Raw genomic sequence first — 25,666 nt, 5'->3', positions numbered from 1 at the left:
TCTACAAGTTGTCTAATACAGGTTACAAAAAAACAGTTCACTAAACTCTGTTACCTGAACACATTCGCTCCTATGAAATATTCGAACGCTCCACAAGTCACATGTCCAACAGGAAGTAGCATCATTCGAATTTCCTGAAGATCATGGGAAGAAGAAAAGTCTCTCATTCTTTTTCATTTATTTTCAGTGATACTGGATTACTGACTGATGGATTACTGTCACTTTGAAAATACAACTGTTACTCAAATTACTGATTGGAAGTAATTCATTTTTTAAAAATTATTTTAAGTTCATCGTTAGCATGTCTTTAATGTCCTCATGTCATTAGCGTGGATGCTAGTTAACTACATTTTATGTATTTGTTAATTCTATTTAAAAAATTAACCCCGTTACTCATCTGAGAGCAAAGTGAGCCACTGTCAGCAAAGTTGCCTGAGATGGGTAACACATATTTGAATTGTCAAATACATGTTTTTTAGACTCATTGTTGAAAAGTTATATTTAAAAAAAAAAAATAATGGCACCATGATCGTGGAATCATCCTGCTGTGTGAAGATCTGGATTTCCTGAAGTCTGAAGTAGAAGGCCACTTTAAGTAACTTATCAATCAATGGATAAAACATCTAATCTTTAAAACAAGTGTTGAATGACATTCTAAAATGTTGAATTGTTGAATTTTGGATACCATAGGCATGTCCTTTAGTTATTTTTTGAACTCCTTTATCTATCACATACACCTTGTCTACATTTCATCTGTCTAGGTGTTTCACTACACATGCTTTTCCTAAAGTCCTCTGTCCAAACCTGACTAAACTCCATCTCCCCCATTGGCCTGTGTGATGCAGCAGAGGGCACCAAGTTTTTTTGGTGTTTTTTCCAGCACAATGAAAGCACTGACCTGAGAATGACACTGGTCTGTTAGTGTGCCAGCCAGCAGAGTGAGATCAGCCTATGGAGAGCTCAGTCCTGACTCTGGAACCACTGCTGAACCCTTCACACTTTACTGGCCTGCTTTATCATAATCAATCACCTTCAGACTGAGATTGAGGAAATATTTTGGGGATTTTTTTTTTCCTAATGAGCCTAGTCTGACTCTGATGGAGGTGTAATAGAGATTCAGACAAGGATGATTCCTGCTATTAAGTAAGTATAACCCATTATTTTAGATATATAATGTTTATATATATCTATATATCTTTATATATATATATATATATATATATATATACATATATATATATATATATATATATATATATAAAACTAGTCTGAACTTTTTGTTAGATTTATGTTTCTGAAATTCAGTTACAGAGCGCATATGGTGGGTAAAAAAAAAAACTCGATCACCCCTAGGAGTTTCAGCAGCCAAAATCGACTTTATATATGTATGTATATATATATGTGTGCGTGTGTGTGTGCATGTGTGTACATATATATATATATATATATATATATATATATATATATATATATATATATGTATATATATATATATATATATATATATATGTATATATATATAAGGTTGCACATGCTGTAGATAAATTTGGTTGACAATTCCATGAAATAAAGTAGTGGCTGACTATTAGTCATAACATTCAGGTATTATTATGCAACAACTGTTAGTTTATGTACAAGCTAATTATTATTATCATACAAAGTACCGACAAAAATGATCTATAATAATATCTCACATAGTTTAGCACTTCCATTGTACTTCTTCTGTTTCTTCTTCTACCCGTTTCTCCATTATTTTGTGGCTATTGTGGCTTCTCGTGTGTATGTGTGTGTGTGTGTGTGTGTGTGCCCTCATTGTCCAGCCATTCTCCAACATTCCCCAGTCACACAAGATAGTGCTGTATTCAATAATAGCGTATCCATATCAGGAAGCAATACAGAATTCCTAGTTAATCCTCCTTATACTACAATGCTTGGTCCTGATTGGTCAGAAGGAGTTGATTAATCTTCCATAACAGCAGTTCTGACAATAGTGCAGCTGAAACGCACAGGTTTATATTAATGTACTCATGCTAATATGTTATAGTTTCTATAGTAACAGCTTACACGGCGTCTTCTATGATCAATGCTCGTCATAAATCGGTTTAAAAAATCGTATACTTGTTGACAGAGTGAAGTTTTCTGTGAGGAGGGGTTTATTTAACATTTATGGACTCCAGTGTCTGTGCTTTGTAACAGTCAGAGGTAAAGCTGTAATTTTAAATTTTGTGACATATTCAGGACAGAGGAGTTTTTGGAGCTTTGAGGTTTCTAACACAACAAGCTGCATTTATTTGTCTTATTAACTTCAAGAGAGAGAAAAAAAAGAAACGCTGGTGAGAGGATGATTGTTTATAGCTGCTATAACGTAAGCGATAACAGGAACTAATTTGTTTTGCGGATCCATAACATTAAATATAACTATAAGATATAACCTGATATGACTATAAATGTATGATTGGTCATTCTTTAATTAATAAAATATGTAATCATTGGCAAATTGCTGTAGTATAAAAGGGAATAAAACATGCTGTTATTGGGAAATAATCAACTTTGCGCTACTTCATGCCATTATTTTGCTATAACAGCACACCCCCATCATCATCGTAATAACACAAATAAACCTAACCTAGTTTCTCAGAAGCTAGAGTGATCATTGTGCTGTTCACTTTTAACTTTGATTATGCGATGCTTTAACAAATGAATGCATGTACACGTGTGATAGTGTTGATATTATGATATAAACCAAACTGTATATCAAAAGTAACTTTTTTTTGTAGAATATGTACAGTTTTGCTGTGGGATGATGGATAATCAGCCAAACACAAATCATACTGTAAGTAATGAAGCTTTTACTTGTACTGGTGCTGAAAGAAAAGAGTTTTTTAAAACCATTCCAACCATTTGTGAACAAAAGTGACGTGGTAAGCATTCAGAATTCTCCTGAGTTTTGATGAATGGGATATTTTTGTTTCAGATGGCCACTAGTGACCCGGACACTTACAGCGAACCTCAGCCTGGTGACCTCATCGAGATCTTTCGACCGGCGTATCAGCACTGGGCCCTGTATCTGGGAGATGGCTACATCGTCAACCTTACACCAGTCGGTGAGTGCGTCAGGCTTGCAACTCTAACTCCAACCCTAAAATAAGTTAATAGAAGTTATTAGTACAATACACTCCAGAATTATTGGCACCCTTCAAGAGAATGGGCAAAAATATTCTATATAATAAACATTACATAGAATCTTTGCAATATTTTGATTCCAACTACTTCGGTTTCCAAAAGGACTTGTTAAGAATTTGTTCCTTAAAAGTAATAGAAACCCCTAGAAATTAATTTATTAATTCGTCTTCAGTAATTGTTTTATCCATTAAACAAATGTTAAATTCCCTTGTCATCCATCACCATGGGGAAAACCACAGAGCTTTTAACACAACACAGTTGGTAGATATAAAAAAAAATACATACGTCGTAAAAATACCATTAAGCACAACCAGGCCTATGATGAAAAAGGTTTCAGTCCCTGGAAAAAGTTGAAAATGTGATTGGAACGAGTGACTACTCTCCAGATTTGAACCCTACTGAAACCAGTGTTCCTGTGGACATTCAAGAGGACACCCAGTTACATAAACTGAAATATGTTCATATGCATGGATGAGTTGAAGGAAGAATCCAAAATCCTCTATAAGTCTTCCCAACCTTGTTAGAAATTACAGGAAGAGACTTGGTGCTGTTATTCTCTCCGTATGAGGGTGCCAATAGTTTCGTGCAAGCATCCCCAACCTCCAGCATTACACAAAGAGTCTTAGTGAAAAAAGTTGAAAATTGAGTCTAGTCTGACTCTGATGGAGGTGTAAAAAAGTTGAAAATTGATTCTAAAACTATAGTGTCTCCATATGTTTAAGAAATATACACTGTATATGCATACAATTTTTTTGTTTTGCTCATTATGAAAGGTGCCAGTAATTTTGGTGTGAATAGTACACTGTACGTGTCATGTGAGTGATTTCTGCTCTTCCCTCAGATGAGACCCAAGCAGCCGCAATGTCCAGCGTGAAGTCAGTGTTCACTCGGAAGGCTGTGGTGCGGATGCAGCTCCTGAAGGACGTTGTGGGGGGAGATACGTTCCGTGTCAACAATAAATATGACAGCAGTCACACACCTTTGCCCGTGTCTGAGATCATTGAGCGAGCACAGCTACTGATTGGGCAGGAGGTGTCATATGACCTGTTGGGCAGCAACTGCGAGCACTTCGTCACCCTGCTGCGATATGGCGAGGGAGTATCTGAGCAGGTTTTCCACCTCGTGGCATTTCTGTTTGTCATTAGATACAGGAGCTGATGTACAGATTCCTAGTAGATGTTCTGGACAAGAGCAGAGAATATACAGTGCCTTGCAAAAGTATTCACCCCTTGAACCTTTCCACATGTTGTAGTGTTACAACCTGGAACGGAGATTAAGTCTTAGCTGTGAAGGATCCTGATATTCTTGCCCTTTCCTCTTGATCAAATCGCTTAAGGTCTGTCAGATTGGATAGAAACTTTTGATGAACAGCAAGTCTTGCCACAGATTTTCAACTGGATGGAGGGCTGGGCTTTGACTGGGCCATCCTAACACATTCGTGTTCTTGGTTTTGAACCACTCCAGTGTAGCTTTAGCAATATTACTAGGATTGTTGTCCTGAAAAGGTGAAGCACCACACAGTCTCATGTTTCTTACAAGTCTATTAGGACAGGTTTTTGTCTAAGAATGTCCTGTATTTATCTCTATCCATATTGTCTTCAACCATAACCAGTTTCCCAGTGCTGACAACATGATGCTACTACCACCATGCTTCACTGTGGAGATGGTGGTCACAGAGAAATGAGCAGTGTTCAGTTTCCACCAAACATAGTGCTATGGACCAAGGCCAGAAAGTGTAGAAATGCAAGAAAGTATGTACCAAGGCCAGAAAGACCTTTTCTGGTCTCATCAAACCAGAACTCCTCTGACATGCCTTTTGAAAATGCGGGATTACAAGTTTGGGACTTCCTTTAAATGAATTATGTGATTTCTGATGTCAACTGGTTGCACCAGAAATAATGTAGAGGTTTAACGCCAACAGAGTTGAATACTTATGCAGTCACTCTTATGTTTGTATTGATTTTTTTTCTTAAATTGATTTGTCCTCTCACTAAAATATAATGTGCTATTTGGTGAAGATTCATGGCATATAATCATAATTTAGTCCATTTCAGTTCCATAGCGTAACATTACAAATTGTGGAAAAGCTCAAGGGGGTGAATATTTATGCAAGCCACTGTGTCCACATTGGAAATTTCTTGCTACTTTATTTATTGAATAATATACAGATATGCCTAATGCATTGAAATTGATCATTAATTACGTTTACTGTATCTGGTCTCCTGTCTTTTCAGGCAACACGTGCTATCGGGGCGATAAGTTTGGTGACGGCAGCAGCGAGTGCCTTCTCTATGCTTGGCTTCATCAATGCTCGCAACAGGAACAGACCTTTCTGATGTTACTGCAACTCATAAATTCAGACCTTTAGTTATATGCACACTGGAAATGAGTCAGATCACATTTGTTAACCCTTAAACGTGTGCATTTAGTGCTAATTAGTTTGTGATAATGATTTTGGCTTTGTTCTTTGACACAGTGTGCGTACAGTTTAGTTATTTAATGTGTAATAAAGTATATATTATAGCATTATAGCAAATTATAAGTATAGCTAAAATTGTCTATTCTCTTCATTCTGAAATGTCTGGAGGATGATTATGCATGAAGTGTCAATTTTTGAATGCATGATGAAGTAATGTGAGTTAGTGTACGGGTTTTTAAAGTTGTTTAAAGCTTAAATAAGTTTAAAGCTACTTTTTGATACTACTTTTTAAAGTTGTTACATATATACAGAGATATAACAGCATTTTTATATTAGCAGGGCTAAGAGAAGTGTTGCTGAAGATGAATGAATGAATGAATGAATGAAACACAGGTCTCGCGCCTATAATTTCAGACCTCATTTCCCACAATACTTCGAAGTTTCCGGACGCCATTTTAACCCCAGGGAAACCCCGTAGTATCTGGAACCGTTTAAAATGTGTTCTACTGCAATATTCCTCCGTCGCTTGATATAGTTCATAAACTGGTGTGTTGTACATTATACTTTTGCATTGTGAGCTTGTATTTCCCTAATAGCGCGTTAAAAAATGGTGTTCATTCGTTACAATAAAATGGGATGAAACCTGTTTTGTGGTCATTGTTTGTTTTGTTTTTGTTTGTGGTTTTTTGCCGGAACTAGAGAGAATGAGCGAGTCGGCGGATTGATATGTGTTGCGCACGCAGCGCACTTCCTCTTTAAGCGGGCGCTGAAGCTTCGGTCGGATCATGTCCAGCGGTTCTGCGGATTATAACAGGTAATAACCGCTCTAATACGCGCGCATAAGCATCCTTGGCGCGAGTGCTAGTTTAGCCCGGTGTCATCCTGATCTTTTAGTCCCGCCCTGCACAGTTAAAACGCCTGAATTCCAGTCTTATCGGCTAACTGTGTAGCTATATAACAACCAGCGTCTGGGTTAGTAACGTTAGCCAGCTAGCTAACGTCAACTGGCCGCTTAGGTAGCGTTACATGGTGGAAAGGCTAATAATTGGCTAGCCTTTAAACAGTTTATATATGTATATATATATATATATATATATATATATATATATATATATATATATATATATATATATATACTATTTTACATACGTATTGAGGCATAGAATATTATATTCCTCCCTTTTATTATGCTGTCTTATGGGAAAGGAAAAAAACAATACCGGCTTCTAAAAAAATCCGTTACAGAGAGCCATTGACAGGGGCTGTGTTTCAAATCTCTATCTGCACACTACACGAGCCGCTGCATAAGTGACGGTTTATACATGCTATTTAGTGCACTACAGATTTACTTAGCAGCCATTTGGAATTCAGCCAGAGCCCTTGCTTAGTGATTGTATCTGTCTTACTTTCCGCTAAACAAGGTAAGAGAAAAAAGAAACCTGTACATTACTAGTTAAAATTATATTAAATTATTTTTACTTAATTTAATTTTAAGCACTCATAAATGAACTATACGTTAATTTTATGAGTGTTAAGTGTTCTTTTGCACTAAATAAAATGGAAAAAATTATTCTCTTTTAATGGTTATGGCTCTCCAGCATTGATATTTATTCATCTTCATCAGGAACCGATTTATGTTGGTTAAGGAACACAGGGTGTGAAGTGGGAATACACCCTGGATTGACCATCACAGATCACCACGCACACACACACACACACACACACAGATATATATATTCAGGGGCAGTTTAAGCACAGCCAATCCAGCTACCCATGAAGACATGGGAAGAACATGTGAAACTCTACACACACACACACACACACACACACACACACACACACAGTAACCCGAGCTCAGGATCGACCCCAGAGCTGTGGGGTGGCAACACTACCCGCTGCACCACCATGCCACCACAGACAGCACTACTAGGTTCATATCACATTACTGTAATTCCGTGTATTAATGATAATTTTCTGCTGCAGCTCTAGAGACAGAGACCATGGGGGCCCTGAGGGAATGGAGCCTGATGGTGTCATCGAGGTGAGTGAGTCGTCCTCGCCACGCAGAAATGATTTAAATCCGTGCTGAATGATTGTGACTTTAAATCTGAAAATTTGGCCTCTCTGCAGAGCAACTGGAACGAGATTACGGACAATTTCGATGATATGAACTTGAAGGAGACGCTCCTTCGCGGTATCTACGCTTACGGTTTTGAGAAACCGTCAGCCATTCAGCAGAGGGCAATCATTCCATGCATTAAAGGTAAGTGCTGTCTGTTAGAAACTGCAACCCTGTAACAGGTTTCAGATGCTCCAAAAGTTTATATATATGTATATATATATATATATATATATATATATATATATATATATATATATATATATATGTATATATATGTATATGTACAGTTCTGTGCAAAAGTCTTAGGCATATGTGAAGAAATGCTGTAGAGCAAAGATGCGTTCAAAAATAATGAAATTAAATGTTTCTACATTAAAAAAAATACTATAAAGAGCAGTAAACAGTAATAAATGAAACAAAGTCAATATTTGGTGTGATGATCCTTCGCTTAAAAAAATAAAATTAGTAGTCTCAGGTACAATGTGTACAGTTTTATAAGGAAATGAGCTGTAAGTGTTGCTGAGAATCTTGCAGAAGCAGCCACAGTTTTTCTGGAGACTTTGACTGTCGCACTCGCTTCTTATTTTTGCAGCGAAACCCAGCAGCCTTCATTATGTTTTTGTCTGAAAAGTGTCTCTTGTGTAATATACTGCTTTTTTAAGAGTTTTCTCAGAGCTGTGATTCTGTGATGTCACTTCAACATGGCGGCGCTCATAGTGGAAAAGTTAGAACAAGTAAAAAAAAAAAAAAAAAAAACAGTGTGATTTAAGGTTTTTCAGCTTTCGAGTTTCTGTTTATATTTGAAATCGCTAAATATTGGGTGATACTTTGATAGTTGAAATATTAATTCGCTTTCTGTGAGATTGTTTGATCAAACCGCCCTTTCATCTAATTTTTGGCACCTGTAACAGTGAATTATCACAAGCACTTAAAAAAATAAATGAAGCACTAACTTACTAAACAACACTTTAATTCCAGTTCTTCTAGTCAGCGAAAGGAAGACTGGTTTTAAGTATTCATTTCATTTCCGACTTCAGACTGCTGATTTTGCGTGAACGATCTAATGTGGGAAGTCAGAGGTTCCGAGTTGGAAAATTCCCAGTTGTCGTGAACGCAGCATTAACCCTTGTGTTATCTCTACCTAAAGAGAACAATGCAGCAGCGCTTTAGTCTTTTAGTCTGTCCAGCTTTCTCACCTCCTCATCTGTACGCTCTGCTCAAACAGATCAGTGTCCAAAGCTTCAACTTTGATGCTAATACCACAGTCAATGCCTGGGACATCCTTAAGCTATGTAATGACATTAGTGATTCTGAAGATATTAATATTAATGACATTAGTGATTCTGAAGATAGCAGAGATAGCCCATATTTAGGTATTTCATATTAAATATTTCATCCGCATCACATACGACTTTCTGCTGTAGTTACACATTTAACGAGCTTTGCCTAATTACTAGGGAAAAAAAGTGATTCAGGTTGTCCAATATGATGTTACAGCCTCCATAATGTTACAGCATTCAGCTACGCTGTAAAGTTTTGCTCATGTGAAGTCACACTGTGTCCTAAACCACATCAGCATGTTTACAGAAAATATTTTGGGTGACATGTCTTATCATCTAGAACACACAGAAACCTATGTTGGACACCGTCGATCAAATACATTAGAGGCAGGTTAGGTTTTTATTGCTTTAACATCATTTCTTGTCTTTTTTTAAGGTTATGACGTTATCGCTCAGGCTCAGTCGGGAACTGGCAAGACAGCCACGTTCGCCATCTCCATCCTGCAGCAGCTGGATGTGGAGCAGAAGGAGACCCAGGCTATGGTGCTGGCTCCTACCAGAGAGCTGGCCCAACAGGTGCGCTCTCTCTGAGACGCTGCAGTAAGATACTCACCCCAAACATCTCACCTTTTTAAGGCTTAGAAATCAATGTATTTGGTACAAACATGCATTCTTCATTCTTTCCTAAACACACTCAGATCATTTTGATTCTGTTTTTAACTCTGTATTTTGTATTTGCATATATGTTTTTTTGTTGTTGTTGTTTTTGGGTAATTAGATCCAGAAAGTAATCCTGGCACTCGGTGATTATATGGGTGCCACATGCCATGCCTGCATCGGGGGCACGAATGTGCGAAACGAGATGCAGAAACTCCAAGCCGAGGCTTACCACATAGTGGTCGGGACCCCGGGCCGTGTGTTCGACATGTTAAACAGGAGGTTTCTGTGTAAGTAAACAGCCTAATTAGCATTTACATTTACTCTATAATAGTGTAGGTTAAAACCAACTCATATAGTTCTTAATACAAGTGTAGCGTTAAGATAGCGGGTTAGTTAAAAAATGAAATTTACACAATTTTGTCATTTGTATCTAATTTAGCTGAGACATGTTTGATACCTGTAAACAGATTATTTTTAGAAAATTAAAAAAATAAGTCTCGAGTAGGAGGTGTGGTCTAAAGTGTGCACTGAAGTGATACAGGTGGTAATGTAGTTTTATTGTATCAGATTTGTATATTTAAAGTCTGTATTTCTGAGATGAGACTTTTTCTAGAAATGGTATTAGTGAGCAAAACTATACGCCCCACTTTTGAACATTGTTACTTAGGGCAGGGTGATATCTAAAAATTAATCGTAAGGATGGTCCTTTATTTCCAAAAAAAAAAAAAAATTTGAAAATCGGGAAAATGTATATTATGCTTATGTAAGTGGTATTACTGAGCAAAATTGTGCCTTTTGTGGCGAGCATATGAGTGTACTTGAAGCGAACTCGCTGAGGAAGCTTGTGTAAATTTCATTTTTGGCCAACTTTAACTGCTAGCGTTCAGAAAGTGTGTATCATGCTAACATATGATGCATATTTGTAAGTCAGAGTAAGACACTCATAGATAAGTTACAGTGTGTAGCTACACGGAGGGCTTGCTTTAAATTCCCTCTCACTGTGCACAGCTCCTAAATGGATCAAGATGTTTGTCTTGGATGAAGCTGATGAAATGCTGAGTCGAGGATTTAAGGATCAGATCTATGAAATTTTTCAGAAGCTAAGCACCAACATTCAAGTGAGCACCAGTGATTTTTATGTGTCTTCCAGCTTGTTGTTTGATCTCAGTGTACCACTGCTGTGAAAAAATGGTCTATGCATGTGCCAGGAACACAGACTACTCGTATTGCTTGATGGAAAATATCGTTTATTTGTAGATATACAGTAATTAGCCAATGGAGCGTGTCAGGTTCTCAGCACTGTGCCATTTATTCTGATTAAAGGCATTATGGTCAGGTGTGAAATAAAAGCTGCAGACACGTTCGGTGTTAAAAGCAGCACATCCTCATTGAGCTTGTCTTGTCTCTGTTCCAGGTCGTGCTTCTCTCTGCCACGATGCCCGCTGAGGTTTTGGAAGTGACCAAAAAGTTTATGCGGGAGCCTGTTCGCATCCTTGTGAAAAAAGAGGAGCTTACTCTGGAGGGTATCAAGCAGTTCTACATCAATGTGGAACGAGAGGTGAGCACCTAAAATACCAGCAGTCATAAATATCGTATAGCGCATACTATATGGTTATGTCCAAGATCGAGAACAGCTGCTGTTCATTGTAAAGACTGTCCTGTGCTCCAGGATCCAGGAGCTGATGCATGGCTTTCTGAAACATTTTATTCAAGCTAAAGCTGTCTGACGTCACATTTTTTAACTGTCAGTAGCATTTGGTCTGGTCCAACATCTGAGATATTCTTTGTATTCTAGATATTTTGTTTATATCTGTTATAACAGGAGTGGAAGTTAGACACACTGTGTGACCTTTACGAGACTCTGACAATCACCCAGGCTGTGATCTTCCTGAACACCAGGCGGAAGGTGGACTGGCTGACCGAGAAGATGCACGCTCGGGACTTCACCGTCTCTGCACTGGTAGGAAGCCAACACTCTGTTGAACACTGTTAATTAAGGTTGGGTGGGTGATATAAAAAAAAAAAAAACATGAGAAGCCTGATAAATTGCATGCAAGTCTGTTTAAAGCAGAGTTGTCATGGTAACCTGCTTGTTATTGATCTCTATAGCGTTCTAATTTTTACCACTCTGTTCTCATAATCGTCCCTCACACGTTTCAAAAGTCATGCCTGACTATAACAGTTTTAATAAATTTTGGTCCAAATTTGGCTTAAAAAATAAAACGTCTAAAAACCCAGAAGTCCACAGCCAGGTCACATGATCCCTCCTATGCATGTGGGGTGCAGAGGTTTCTCATAATTAATGGATATACCTGGCTTGAGCAGAGTTTAAGTACACAGCTAAATTATTTTCAGTGTTTCGTTGTATTTTCGTTATCAGTAAGTTGAATTTAAAAGTGTTTTGTAATAATTAAATGCATCATTGTCTGTCAATTATTATGGCTGAACATCTTCACCAGTAGCCAATTACATCATCTTATCACTCAGCCTTGCTGTTCGTATTCTGAGATTCTGTATTGACGCTCAGCTCTGATCCTTTCAGCATGGAGACATGGACCAGAAGGAACGTGATGTGATTATGAGGGAGTTTCGATCTGGATCCAGCAGGGTGCTGATCACTACAGATTTGCTGGTGAATTTGCTGTATTCTTTTCATAAGCTATTGAGCCATTTTTTCCCCCTCAAATCAGGTTTCTTGTTCTTTTTAGGAGAACATTTTCCACATTTAGAAAATGCTGCTCATATCTGCTGACATGCTGACATTTCTAACATTAACGTCAACTAGAACAGTTTTGGGAAAAAATAATTCACCTTAACGTGACTGGTTTACTCAGAGTGGCGATTAATCATTCTCATTCGTACCAATTTTAAAGAGAATCACAAGACATCTTTTTCGACCTCCTTTTCAGTGAGTTTTTTTGGGCAGGTTAAAAAGAAAGAATAAAAGTCTATAAATTGGGGTTTTCACAGTTTACTTGAAGTGAAAGTTACTGAAAAAACCTGGAAAATGTTCTTTGATTGGGAAATGTATAAAAGGTTTGAATTGTGTCATCATGGAATAAGTTTACAGTTTACAGCCATCACTGAAATCCCTTTTTCAAGAGGGATCCCTCTAATGATCAGTACTTGCACACACAAAGACCTAACACTGACACCTAAGACAAGCATCTGAATCAACTGAATAATTTAGAAAACAAAAAACTTATTGACTACCTTACACTGACCCAGTGTTTTCCCCATTATCAGATAACAAGTACAACTAAAGGTGCTGATCAAATTATCAAGATTTTTTTTTTTTTTTTGCACATGAAACCATACTTTAGTTTCATCTTAACTAAGTAGCAATAGATATGTTCAGTGAAGGAATGTTTTAATGTTTTAAAAACCTGCTTTTCTCATTTCATTTCCTCGCAGGCTCGTGGCATTGACGTGCAGCAAGTGTCTCTAGTCATTAACTACGATTTGCCGACCAACCGAGAAAACTACATCCATAGGTTTGTGCTGATCATCATTTCACTGAAATCCTGAGATGTTCACTCGTTGTGTGATTATAACCCTACCGCCCGTTTTCTGCAGAATCGGACGTGGTGGCCGTTTCGGCAGGAAGGGCGTCGCCATTAACTTCGTCACGGAGGAGGACAAGAGGATTCTTCGGGACATTGAAACTTTTTACAACACTACAGTTGAGGAGATGCCCATGAATGTGGCTGATCTGATTTAAATAGCTGAGCTGGTTGCTCGTAATGCAGTGCTCACTGTTGTTCAATAAAACAGAGGCGCATTGTCATTATTTTATCAGAAACCATATTTGAATTTTGTGGTCTCAATGCTGAAAGTGGAATGCTCAAAGTCTACTCCTTTATGAGTGGACTGCCTGGGTATGATACTGACATGGGTGCTTTAAAATTATTTCTTCATAGGTATTTTTCCTAGTATAATAAAAGTGTGTGTATTAGATGCTCTTTACCATTTGATAATACAGTATACCTGTGGACTGAAAGGTATACGTGCTGTATCGAGACAGCCAACTACGCGTGATTAACTTAACATCTGCAGTTATTGTAGCACAAGGCTCACATTTCCTGGCCTTTCTAAATTATATAAGCACTTTATCTTAGATTATTTTATGCTTGTATTAAAGCTGATAAATTATTTATAACCATTATGTGGTACAAGTTTTCTGAGCCATTGTTTAGTAATAACAATAAATAGCACTTCATTGATTATGAAATGTATTTGAGCTGTCTGGAAAATAAACATGTTTGCTGGTGAGTTTGTGAAGTAATTGACACAGTACTTCTGTCTTCATGTCTGTGAAATAATTTCTTCCACCCTGCTTAACCATGATCTGTGCTTTCATTTTGTGTATATTTACAGTTTAGGACAGGTCAGGGAGAGTATGACGTGTCTGGCAGGCATGAGGAGAGGGCTAACTATTGTAAAGTAAGAGATTCATCAGAACAGTCACTTCCTGAAGTGAACACAGACGTGTTGATGTAGGGACCCATGGATATAAGCAAAGCAGAGCAGGTATGCAAACCTGTGGGTTACTGGTAGAGCGTTAGGGAAGGCACTGTCAGTGTGAGCCTAATAAAATAATTAAAGTGTGAAAGCTCATAGCAGGATTTGTAGGGTCATTCCTACTTCATAAAATCAAGCGTACGCTATCCAGGCTGAGTGAAGTGGAAAACTCGTGGCAGTGTATTGTTAATTGTTATTGTTAATATCCAATACTGGTTTAAATAAGTGCAGTAGATTAAACACTGTCTCACTGGCATAACAAAATCACATTGCAACCCCTAAAGAGGCATGGATTAGCTGTGTTAGCTGAACGTGCAACATAACCATGACCCCTTCAGAACATACTTAAAGACAACCTGAAATCAAAACTGTCCTTCCTCAGGTATTTGACAGATAAATCTTAGGCAATCATAAAATTTATTTGTCTGTAATCTTCCAGTAAATTGCAGCGACTGTTTCACACATTTTGACTGTCACTGTGCATCATGAGTGGGACAAGACAAAAAAAAAGAAAATACTCAGCAAAGACACAGTTCATGTAGGCGAGCACAAAAATTGGCCTCAGCCTCGACCGGCCTCAGTAACTAACCCTGTTCCCAGATGCACACACAAGAAATTTTCCCATTTCACTTGGAAATAAAAATTTTGCAAATGTGCCTTTGAATGCATTTCATGTCTTTTAGAGAACTACTTTTATGTCACAAGTTAGCTCCTGCTGCATCTAACATTTATTTGCCAGAGATGCAACAAGCAAAGGAAGTGTAAGAAAACATTTTTAATTACAATTTTTTAATGTACAAAATAAATCTAATTTATGTGAGATAGAGAGCACGTGTTGAAGGTCTGTGGTGAGCTCAGGCGCTCTGCGTGGCCTGCTGCATGATCACAGAGCAGAGGTTCAGCAGCTGCAAGTATTCATCAGCTCCGTCCGCCAAGCACTTATCAACAACCTAAAGACAACAAAACATCCAGACATTCGTTACTCTCAATACAGCCTTCAATATACCATTTAGGCCTTTAGGTAAACCTTGTTCTTAAGAGCTTAAAGATGTAGTCAGTGATTTTATCAGAAGTGAGGCTCTCACATCTGAATGCTAATATAAAACGGGGTGGTTTATTAATTGGCAGGCAAGTGGACATGAATCCTCCTTCTAATTTGATTAGATGTTGGGGTCCACATTTGTTTTTGTTTTTTTTTCTCTCTCACCTAAGCTAACAGTTTAGAAGAAGGAAGATTTTCAGAAAATATTTCTAAAAAAAAAAAAAAAAAAATCACTGACTCCACTTTTAAGAAAATGTGTATTTGGCATATATAAGCACTGATGTTTCCACTTACTGCCATCTTTTCAGTGATGACAGACTTCTGTTTATCACCCAGTTTCTCCTCTATAATAACGTCATGGAACTGGCTGAGGATCTGTGTAGCAGCGTAGCCTTCATCTATCATATTCTGTAAATACAGGAGACAGAATAGTGACTCTGTTTTTAAACTCAATTTAGACTGCATGCTTGTAGAATTATGAATGGAGAGTCATCCATGTACTGGATCCAAGGGACTGTTATAGTCTGTTTTCAGAAAAGTCATTAAGCTAATAAAGGAATGTTAATGGAAAATCACTCATTAAGAAAAAAAAGACATTAAAGCATAGTTTGGCTAAAGTTAAGCGTGGCTAAGTAAAAAGAAAAAAAAAATCGATGTAAACATCTTCCCCTTTATTCCTTTAGTCGATTAGCTAAGACATGTTAGGTGTTGAGTTGTGAGTAATCAGAAACACCTGTGTATGCAGTTTCTGACACTGTATGGCTAGGCCTGTCACGATAATTATGTTATCGACTTATCGTACAATATATGGACATGACCCCAATATATTGCTGACCTCAGTATTGCCCATTGTGTTAACATGAACTTCAAACATTCATCGAATTTAAGATTAAAGTGCACATTAGAATGCAAAAACTCTGCATTCAAATTTAAGATGTGTAGCAAGCACTAGCACTGATTTTAATTAAAACATACTGTTGAAAAAATGACATGCAAAATATTGACAGTGCACTAACAATGATTTTTGAGGAAGAAAAATCTAGAAAGAATAGTTCTAGTGTTTCAAATAATCCAGTCATAGTCAATAATGTCGGGAATTGACCTGCTTAAGCTGCTTGAGCTGAAGCTGAACAGTGAATGAACACCGATAAACTGAAGCTCTTCACTAGCGGGTTAATTAACTCACTTTAATTAACTTATAAGTTAATCAGATATATACACAACATAAACGTAATATTACAATTTGCTTCTGCACAAAATGACATGAATGCACAAGTGAACTTGAACCTAAGTAATGCGCTAGATAGAACAGTAAGTCATGTTGTGAATCCGCTCTTTCCGTAACAATGCACTAAAACACGGACAATGACAAACTAAAGCATAAACAATTCACAATATTGTATTACAATAGTGTACTCATTGCAGTGTTATTATTTCAGGAGATCAGGTTTTCACAACAAGGGCAGTTTTCACATGTTTAAGTTAATATATAAAATGTGTGAATATTTGGTTTAATTTTTCATATTCTTGTCAACTAAAATAATATTTGATGCCATTTTAGTCAGAGTAAAATTGACTAAAATTAATAAATATGATTAAATATTGACTAAATTAAAAGAATATTTATCAGAAGACAAAAACTTTGACTAAAAACAGCGTGAAAATGAACACTGGAACTGGTGTGAGAGCGTAGGTTAAATCCTTTGATTTTATAATTTTATGCACTTTAGTTTAAAAATAAATGCACTTTTTGTTAACAGCCAGGTTTGTTCTTTGCAATAAACAATAAACAATATAACAAGGCACTGTTTCGTTTGAATTTATTTGTTGTGCCCTCTTGTGGACTGTTGATTTAAAAATCTGGTGTTTTTTGACATTCCAATTGCAAAGTCTGAATATTCTTAAGAATTAAAAGTTCACTGCTCTTTGAAAGGGTGTACTTGCATTATTATGCTATTATATTATCATTATAATCAGTGGTATAAAATGGTCTTAAAATGACAATAATATCATTAATCTCGTAATATCGACGATAATATCGTTTGGCAATTATTAATATAGCAATTACTTCTGGGACAATATATCATCCAACAAAAGTAGTTATCGTGACAGGCCTGTGTATGGCACATGATTGTTTATAAAAATAGGCAAAAGAGTCACAGCTGCATCTTAAAGCTGAATCACTTTAATCTCCACATAGTCTGCTGTCACTACACACAGGCATCAGACTTTGGTAGGAGGTGTGGCTCAAAATTTGTGTATTAAATTATTTAAATACAGACATTTTTCTGTTAATTCTCAAAGTGTTACTGCGCCAAATGATCTCTTTTAAGGCAAAACAGTTCAAACTAATCTAAACTTCAGACACAATACATACTGTATCTTGGTTGATCGTCTACATTGATTGGATGATAAGGAGAACATTGTGTATGTTTCATTTTCAGCTTCAGAATTATTGGCAGTCTTGGTAAAAAAAGGTTAATGTCTGTGGTTAAATAGCTTAATCTCATACTGACAGATTAAGCTGACAGCTTGACAGAAATCTAACCTTTAACTGAAGTAAATTTATTTTTTACCAAGGGTGCCAATAAATCTGGAGCTGACTACACGTACTCTATAACGAATAAACCACCACTTTCAGAAAAAATGTGAAGCTGCTATTTAAATAAACTGAATAAGACATTGGCATCAAATGAATTTTTAGTAGAGATGGCACGATACTTTTTCGTTTCTAATACCAATTCACAGTTAACATTCAGAGTTAAACTCTTTGACACACAAAAAAACCCACTTAGGTTGTAAATATAATAAAGAATAAATATAATCAAATCAATCCTAACAAAGGAAAAACCAGTCAAGTCTTTTTACACGTAAACATTTCCACTTCCAAAAGTAAATTTCTTTTCCAAATACAATTCCAAGCTTGGCCATTTGTGACAGGATCTGATACTGAGCCACTTTTTTTGCTGGTATCAGCCTGATACAGAAACTGAGCATCAGATCATCTAGTCTACCTTTTAGTAAATAATATTCCGCCTTATACTCACCTTCACAGCAATCTCTAATTTTTCAAAGTTGCCTTTGTAACAGGTTTGAAGCAGATTTTCAATCACTTTGGGTGGAACCACCTAAAATCAAAATCCAATCATGTTTTCAAAGAGCTCCAAACATCCATTTAATCAGCAAATATATTACACAGACGTGGAGTTATGCGAAGGCTCACCCCTGAGATCTCTACGACGATGCTCTCTGTGATCTCTTTCTCTGTACTGAGTCTGGCTGTGCTCTGCAGAAGCGTTATAGCTTTCCGGAGATCTCCCTCTGACACTTTGACCAGCGCATCAATCCCCTGCGAGAGGACACACAGGACCAAGCATTGAACATCACAGCCACATCCACATGCAGATGAAGCTTTCTCACAAAGAATTCCAAACACTTCAGATTTTAATATTGACCTCTTTGCTGTATTTGAGATTCTCCTTCTCACAGATTTCCACCAGACGCTCCCGCTGAACCTCATTGGCGAGGGGTTTGAAGCGGAATTTGGAGCAGCGAGACGTCAAAGGCTCGATGATTCTGCAAGAAGCAACGTCCACATGGTAAACAATCCGAAATCCCAGTAGGAAATAACAGCATCTGTGTACTGATTGTTTTATTAAGTTTTTCATAGAGGTGGAACGGTATTAAACGTTAACAGGAGAACTGGAGAGCCTTGTCAGAACGAATTCCACTGTTTAATCTGCTTTGAATCACCCTTCTATCACTTGACGAAGAAAAGCGAGTCTAAATAAATGAAATACTGTAATCTATTTCCATAAATCATTCAAAACTATGTATATTCATTTTTAAATTTGTTTTCAATGAATATCATGGGTTTGGTACATTAAATTTCAAACCCTTAAATCACTAAAATGTTTTTAAATGTGCAATTTTTATTAACTTTAATTCTACTAATATCAGCAATAAGATCTTCTGAAGTGCTTTGTCCTGATATTTTAAATGCTAAAATCATCCAAGGTGTTTAGTCCTAATAATATCAGCGCTAAAATGTTCAGAGGTGTTCAGTCCTAATATCAATGCTTACATCTTCTGAGGTGTTCAGTCCTAATAATGTCAGAGCTTAAATCTTCCGCGGTGTTTAGTCCTAATAATATCGGCACTAAGATCTTCTGAGGTGTTTAGTTCTAATAGTATCAGAGCCAGGATCTTCCTTGCTGTTTAATCCTAATAATATAAGAGCTAATATCTTCAGAGGTTTTTAGTCCTAATGATATTAGTGCTTAGATGTTAATAATAATATTAATCCTAACAATATTAGTGCTTAGGTGTTAATAGTAATAATAATATCAATCCTAATAAATATTAGTGCTTAGATATTCTTTAGTCTTTATAATATAAGATCCAGGATCTTCTGGATCTTCTGTTTAGTCCTAATAATGTCATCGGTGTTTAGTCAGTCTGACCTGCTGACGTAGTTACAGATGAGGCAGAAGCGGGTTGTGCGTGACTCCTTCTCCATGGTGCGCCTCAGAGCGGCCTGGGCCGCATTGGTCATGGAATCCGCCTCGTCCAGAATTATGATTTTAAATGGAGGACATGATTTTCCACTGGATGAAGGACAGGACAGGGTTAAGCCGACACACACACACACACACACACACACACACACACACACACACAGACACACAATGAAAAAAAGATTTATGGACAGTCCAGCATAAACATCTAAACAAAACTTACTCCGGCCGCGTACCAGCCACCGTTAGCTGAGCAAAATTCTTCACTTTCTCCCGAATCACCTGAATCCCTCTCTCATCTGAGGCATTCAGTTCCAGCACTCTCTGTCGGTAAAGCTCTGGTCTGGAGGCGAGAAAAGTAAAATCAGTGCTGAACAGAGCAGATGTGGAATTATTACCAAAATATACAGTGTATATTTTTCCATGTTTAAAGCCTTCTTTCTGTTACTGCACTACTTCACACTATGCACAGGTTACAAGCAGTTCAGTGCAACTTTATCTGAGAAAGAATATGGTGTCCACTGAGCAAATTAAAAGCTCTATTCAATAATTTAACAAAGGATTGTTGCTCCCATGTGGCACAGCTATGTAAGATTTTGCTGTCTGTGTTTGATAGCTCTCTGGATGGAAACAATGGCCTTCCCCTGCCTGCTGTCAATCACAGCAACACTATCCAATTGCTAGCTCATGTATTCATAATAGCACTCTTATATCACTAGCAAGATGAAAACGTAGTTGCTGGCTTCCCATGTTTCCATTCACCTTCACATATTAGTAGATTAGTGTGCAATAGAGGAAGCTCAGCTAGAGGGTGCGAGTTTGTTATGACTAAAATAAAGAAAGATTGTGTGCTTTTACCCATAAAGCTCCCTGGCAGCAGCAAGAATAGTGGAGGTCTTTCCTGTTCCAGGTGGGCCATAAAACAGAAGATTTGGGAGCTATAATGAGAGAGAGAGAAAAAAAGAAAACATGTTTTACTCTACATTTTTATAAAAATCCCTGGATCTGTCATGTGGCACGTGTGTCGAGGGTTACGTGTAATCTAGTAGGCCGTTTCTAATAGCCCATGACAAATTATGTGAAATCCTGAACATACAGAAGGAGGTGTTTACACATCAAGATATTCTATTTAGAGCCTCAATACTATTCATTCTGTAGCTCAGCGTAACCCCTTATGCTCGTCTATCATTTATCGGTGAACCCGGATTAAATGTGGAGTAATAATGAATGGAGAGAGGGTGTATATAGACTTGTGGAAGTCTATACACTGTACCCTTGAAAACACTCACATCAGCACCCTCTAGTGATTTCTTCAATACTGCAACGACCTCCTCTTGAAAAGCAACTTCATCCACGCACTTAGGTCTGCTGTTTAAAAGGGGAAAAAAAAAAGATTTTAACACAAAAGCCATGCACATCCTGAGCAGTCCTTTAAAACGTTTAGAGTAATAACTTATCACCACATTATACATTTCTATCACAAGTGTCACAGTAAAGCTACTGTAGATTTGGTGCCCACTTCAACCAAACATAAAATTAAATACAGCCATAATCTGCATTGAATTGACTCGATTTTCACTGTTGTGTGTCAAGATAGTCAAGATAGCTACATCCATATGCAATCCATTGCTTGTTAGTCTTCATCATAGTATTGACCTTTAAATACTGAGATCACAGAATCCTTCAATATGGAGATAGGGAAATATTCAACATAGAATTGAGCAACCTAAATGGGATACTGAACGGGAGCACTAAAAAAAAAAAAAATCTACTATATATCAGTAACTCTGCATTACTTTTATGAAACCATTATAGTTGAACCTTTTTGAGTCTTATGGTTTGCATAAAACTATTACATATACATGCAGAAAGACAAATAATGAAAGACAGATTTGAATCTTGGTGTGAACTGCTATTTGTTTAAGGCAAGTGTTACAATCGCATTATCGTGCCTTGTTACTTCGGAATAAAATGCATGGTATGGTAAACAGAAAAGCTGTGCTCCTCGTTAGTCTGCTCCTTCTTTCAAAACGCACAAAACGTACGATTCTGTCATCCCTTAGTGTAATTTGTACTTTGTTTGAACAACGCTTGTTTAATCTATTTACTTCTAGTTTCTCCGCCAAACATATTTTGAAATATCACTGACTGAGAAAGTAATCCACCTTGTTCATGTTGATTACACTGCTTTTATATTTCACATGCACCTTCTCAATCGTGTCTGTAAATTAGGTTTAAATGGACACCAAGTCAAATGGAAACCAAGTGTAATCACTTACAGGCTGCATGAATCTACAATCTGGGCTAAAAAGAAATCAGCCCCAGCATCTACTTTATACCATTCTGTGTATTTTATTTACAAGCACTAGTAGTGCTGTTGCACTTGTTTCCACAGAAATAAAAAAAAAGAATTCATTTTAAGCATTTGTTAACAGGAAATAAGATAATATAGATGTCAAATTGGAGCCTTATTTAATGTACTTTTTTCCCTGAAAGAGTGAGACCTGATAACCAGCCAGCCCTGAATCTAACCATTTTAAAAACTGCCTAAAACAAGTTTTAGGCACATGCAAAGAAATGCTGCAAAGAAAAGATGCTGTTAAAAATAATTAAATTAAATGATTCTTCATAAAAAAATACACCATAAAAAGCTGTAAACAGTAATAAGTTAACTATTAGGTGTGACAGCAGTTTACTTTTTAAAAATGCATCAGTAGTCTCAGGTACAATCTGTGCAGTTTTATAAGGAAATTAGCTGGTATGGTTTTACTGAGCATCTTGGAGAATCTGCCACAGAAATAGAAAATGTTCTTGTACTGACTCAATAATGCAGATGTCATACAGGGAACATCTATAATGAAATCTGTACTGAAAAAAAGGGTGCCTAAGACTTTTGCACAGTACTGTATTTCCTATTATCTCAAAGGGTTTCAGATTAGTAGCTTGATCAATTGTGTTAAATCAACGCAGGCCGTTCTTTATGCGTGACACAACACAGCTTCACCAAGTTTGTTTTAATACATGGCAAAAGAGAACAATATGATCTCAATATGATGTTTTTGTCAATATTGTGCTATAAACATTTATCTGTCCTTCACAGATTTTTCTCTTGGTATTATGCAAACTGGGTGGTCAATAATTATTACCAATTTAAAATAACAGCATTGCTGCAACCATGAAAGAACATGATTCATGATTAATTATTTTGCATGCATGTAAAGTAAAAAAAAAAAAAAAAGTCAGCAATAGTAAATGAACTTGAAGAAACCAGATCCTGCATGGGACACTAAATATGAATCAAGGTCCTTGCATGGAATTTCTAATCTAAAACCTTAGACTTTATATGTATCATTAAGAAGGTTGTGTATCTGAAGAGATAGAGGAATGAGGATGATAATTAAAACCTAACACACTCCATCAGAGCCAGTTTAAGTGATGTGATGAGACAGAAAAGAAAAATTCACTTACTATTTCTCCACCCAAGGCACTGGCTTCTGTCGCTTATTCTCTCCACTGCCTGAAGCTGTGGCTTTGTCCTTCTGAGGTTTAACACCTTGTGTAGCTCCTTTCAGAAAAGCCTGCATGTTTTCTCCTTGACAAGACAACAAAACATTATTTATAAGCCACCTTGTGAGCTAGCCATTACACTAACCTGTCTTGCTAATAACGTTAATGCTAAACTAGTCTGTAATATTATTTTCACGGCATTATTTTTAGCTCTTTACTCTATTACAGAGAATAAATAAGACTCTCACATCCAGAAGTGCAAATATAACAAAGCTTCATTACCTACAAGACCAAATTTTATGAAGGGTTTAAACTGAAAACAACACCAAAAGCAAAGAGCGCCAGATTCCCGCCAGGCGCACAATTGATGACGACACGTCTAACGTCATTTTGGCGGCGACCGCTTTCAGGAACTGTTTACTGATTTTTTTTTTCTCGCCCGTATTCGACGTGACAGCAGTTTTTTTTGTTGTTGTTTTGTTTTGTTGTTGTTTTTTTTTTTATCAATACGGATGGTGATTTGTGCACATTTTATTGATGTTATTACTTAAGTACAGCCAACCAGAACTGAATATTTATTTCACAGTATAATGGCTCAATATAATATCATTACAGTGAGTTGATATAATGATACACATTCTGTATGCTTAATTAATATATAATTTGAAACTGAAGTATGTAGGTGACGTGCGCACTTTTAGAAAATTTACACTCCTTAAGATCACACCCATATGTGCTTTTTAATCATCTCATTCCAGATTTATTCTCCTTTGCTGTTATAATAACCTCCACTCTTCTGGGAAGGCTTTCCACTAGATTTTGGAGTGTGGCTGTGGGGATTTGTGATCATTCAACTACAAGAGCATTAGTGAGGTCAGGAACTGATGTTGAGTAGGGAGGTCTGGGGTTCAGTCTGCATTACAGTTCATCCCAAAGGTGATCAGTGGGGTTGAGGTCAGGGTTCTGTGCAGGACACTCGAGTTCTTCCACTCCAACCCTAACATTATGTCTTCATGGAGCTCACTTTGTGCACAGAGACATTGTCATGCTGGAACAGGTTTGGGCCTCTTAGTTCTAGTGAAGGGAAAAATTCTACAGCATATACCAAATACTACAGCATTTCTCAAATAACACAAGTAAAGTTTTACGTAAATAATTCACCAATTATTTGTTTGATTTACGTATTGTGGAACTGTGAAAATTATTAAGAGAATATGTTAAAAATCTAAAAATGGACAATTGGATGTAAACATTTTGGCATTACATTGGTGCAGTGTGTAGCTTTGCTGTCTCACAGCTCCAGGTTCCCAGGTTCAATCCTGATGTCAGGTTACCACCTGTCTGGAGTTTAGCATGTTCTCGCTGTGTCTGTGTGGGTTTCCTCCCAAAAACATGCCAGTAGGTGGATTCACTAAGACACAGGTTCCCAGCGATGGTCCTGGAGTACCCCCTGTCCTGCACATTCTAGTGTTTTCCCTTCTCTGTCACACCCAATTCAATTCAGAAAACACTGTTAATTAGCTGATTAGTTAAATCTGGTGTGTTGGGAGCTGGGAAAACACTAAAAAGTGCAAGGCAGGGGGTTCTCCAGGACCAGGGTTGGGAACCTGTGGGCTAAGATACATTGCATATTAAAGATGTGAATGTGGTGCATGGGGCCCTGTGATGGATTACACCCTCCCATCCAGGATGCATTCCCACCTCGTGCCCAGTGTTTCCAGGTTAGGCTCTGGATCCACTATAGAGCCTATCAAGTTACTGAAGATAAGACAGAGTAAAATGTTTGCTCATGGGCTTAGGATTGAATGTGTGACGTGTAAACTGTTATACCACAACACTGTTGAAGTCTCAATTCAGATAATAATTTATTAAATTATTGTACAATTTTATTGCCCACATCACAACCGTGACAAATTGCTGTGGTATAAGAGGGAAAAAAAACACTTCGGGATGTGCTCTTATAGGTAAATAATCAACTCTGCTACATCACACCATCCCGTCATTTATTATTTTCCGATAACAGCATGCCCCAGAGCATTTTATTCCTTACTTAAGCATGCGCTCGTGTATCTAGGTTAATTCTTTGGTCGAATATATACATTTAAATATATTGTTGAAAGCATGTATTTTTAGTCTGTACAGCTTCACAGACTCTGCAGTGAAAGTTGAGAAATTCCTATAGATTTTACTAAATGTATAAATTGTACTCTTTCATTCTTATAACCTTCACAATTTATTAGGACATGCTCAACTGTTTCGGGAAGATCACATCTAGCACAACATCTGGATTCATGTTTTCCAGTGATACAAAGTGACTGAGTGAAGAATGTCCAATTCTGAGTCGAGATATTATGATATCTTCTCTTCTATCGCCATGACTATTCCTCTCGAGCCCAACTAACCTCTGAATATTAT

At 37.1% G+C, this 25,666-nt stretch overlaps 3 protein-coding genes across 4 annotated transcripts; 2 read left to right on the top strand and 1 right to left on the bottom strand.

Annotated features, from left to right (window-relative positions):
* The first annotated feature begins 931 nt into the window (after positions 1-931).
* On the top strand, positions 932-6,248 carry plaat1 (phospholipase A and acyltransferase 1). The gene is made up of 5 exons (XM_026930735.3): positions 932-1,143; positions 2,778-2,833; positions 2,975-3,104; positions 4,025-4,293; positions 5,418-6,248. The coding sequence occupies exons 2-5, from the start codon at positions 2,801-2,803 to the stop codon at positions 5,517-5,519; spliced, it is 534 nt and encodes a 177-aa protein (XP_026786536.1). The 5' UTR covers positions 932-1,143; positions 2,778-2,800; the 3' UTR covers positions 5,520-6,248.
* Positions 6,249-6,283: 35 nt separating this feature from the next.
* On the top strand, positions 6,284-13,936 carry LOC113536391 (eukaryotic initiation factor 4A-II). Its single transcript, XM_026930273.3, has 11 exons — positions 6,284-6,416; positions 7,586-7,643; positions 7,733-7,865; positions 9,441-9,580; positions 9,783-9,951; positions 10,673-10,782; positions 11,079-11,222; positions 11,487-11,624; positions 12,207-12,296; positions 13,079-13,158; positions 13,241-13,936. The coding sequence occupies exons 1-11, from the start codon at positions 6,388-6,390 to the stop codon at positions 13,383-13,385; spliced, it is 1,236 nt and encodes a 411-aa protein (XP_026786074.1). The 5' UTR covers positions 6,284-6,387; the 3' UTR covers positions 13,386-13,936.
* Positions 13,937-14,945: 1,009 nt separating this feature from the next.
* Positions 14,946-23,642, bottom strand: rfc4 (replication factor C (activator 1) 4). 2 transcript variants are annotated; one of them, XM_026930675.3, is made up of 11 exons: positions 23,534-23,642; positions 23,213-23,336; positions 21,034-21,112; positions 20,603-20,682; positions 19,968-20,087; positions 19,691-19,834; positions 18,683-18,803; positions 18,451-18,576; positions 18,275-18,355; positions 15,522-15,635; positions 14,946-15,135 (listed from the first exon to the last, which is right to left on the bottom strand). In XM_026930675.3, the coding sequence occupies exons 2-11, from the start codon at positions 23,326-23,328 to the stop codon at positions 15,040-15,042; spliced, it is 1,077 nt and encodes a 358-aa protein (XP_026786476.1). In that variant the 5' UTR covers positions 23,329-23,336; positions 23,534-23,642; the 3' UTR covers positions 14,946-15,039. The 2 variants fall into 2 exon arrangements, with proteins under 2 accessions (XP_026786476.1, XP_026786477.1); XM_026930676.3 differs by having other exon boundaries at positions 23,500-23,617.
* Positions 23,643-25,666: the final 2,024 nt, after the last annotated feature.

Source organism: Pangasianodon hypophthalmus, chromosome 11 (assembly GCF_027358585.1).
Source record: "Pangasianodon hypophthalmus isolate fPanHyp1 chromosome 11, fPanHyp1.pri, whole genome shotgun sequence".
Taxonomy (NCBI): domain Eukaryota; kingdom Metazoa; phylum Chordata; class Actinopteri; order Siluriformes; family Pangasiidae; genus Pangasianodon; species Pangasianodon hypophthalmus.
The sequence above is the reverse complement of the archived record's forward strand: the minus strand, read 5'-3'. Positions and strand labels throughout refer to the sequence as shown.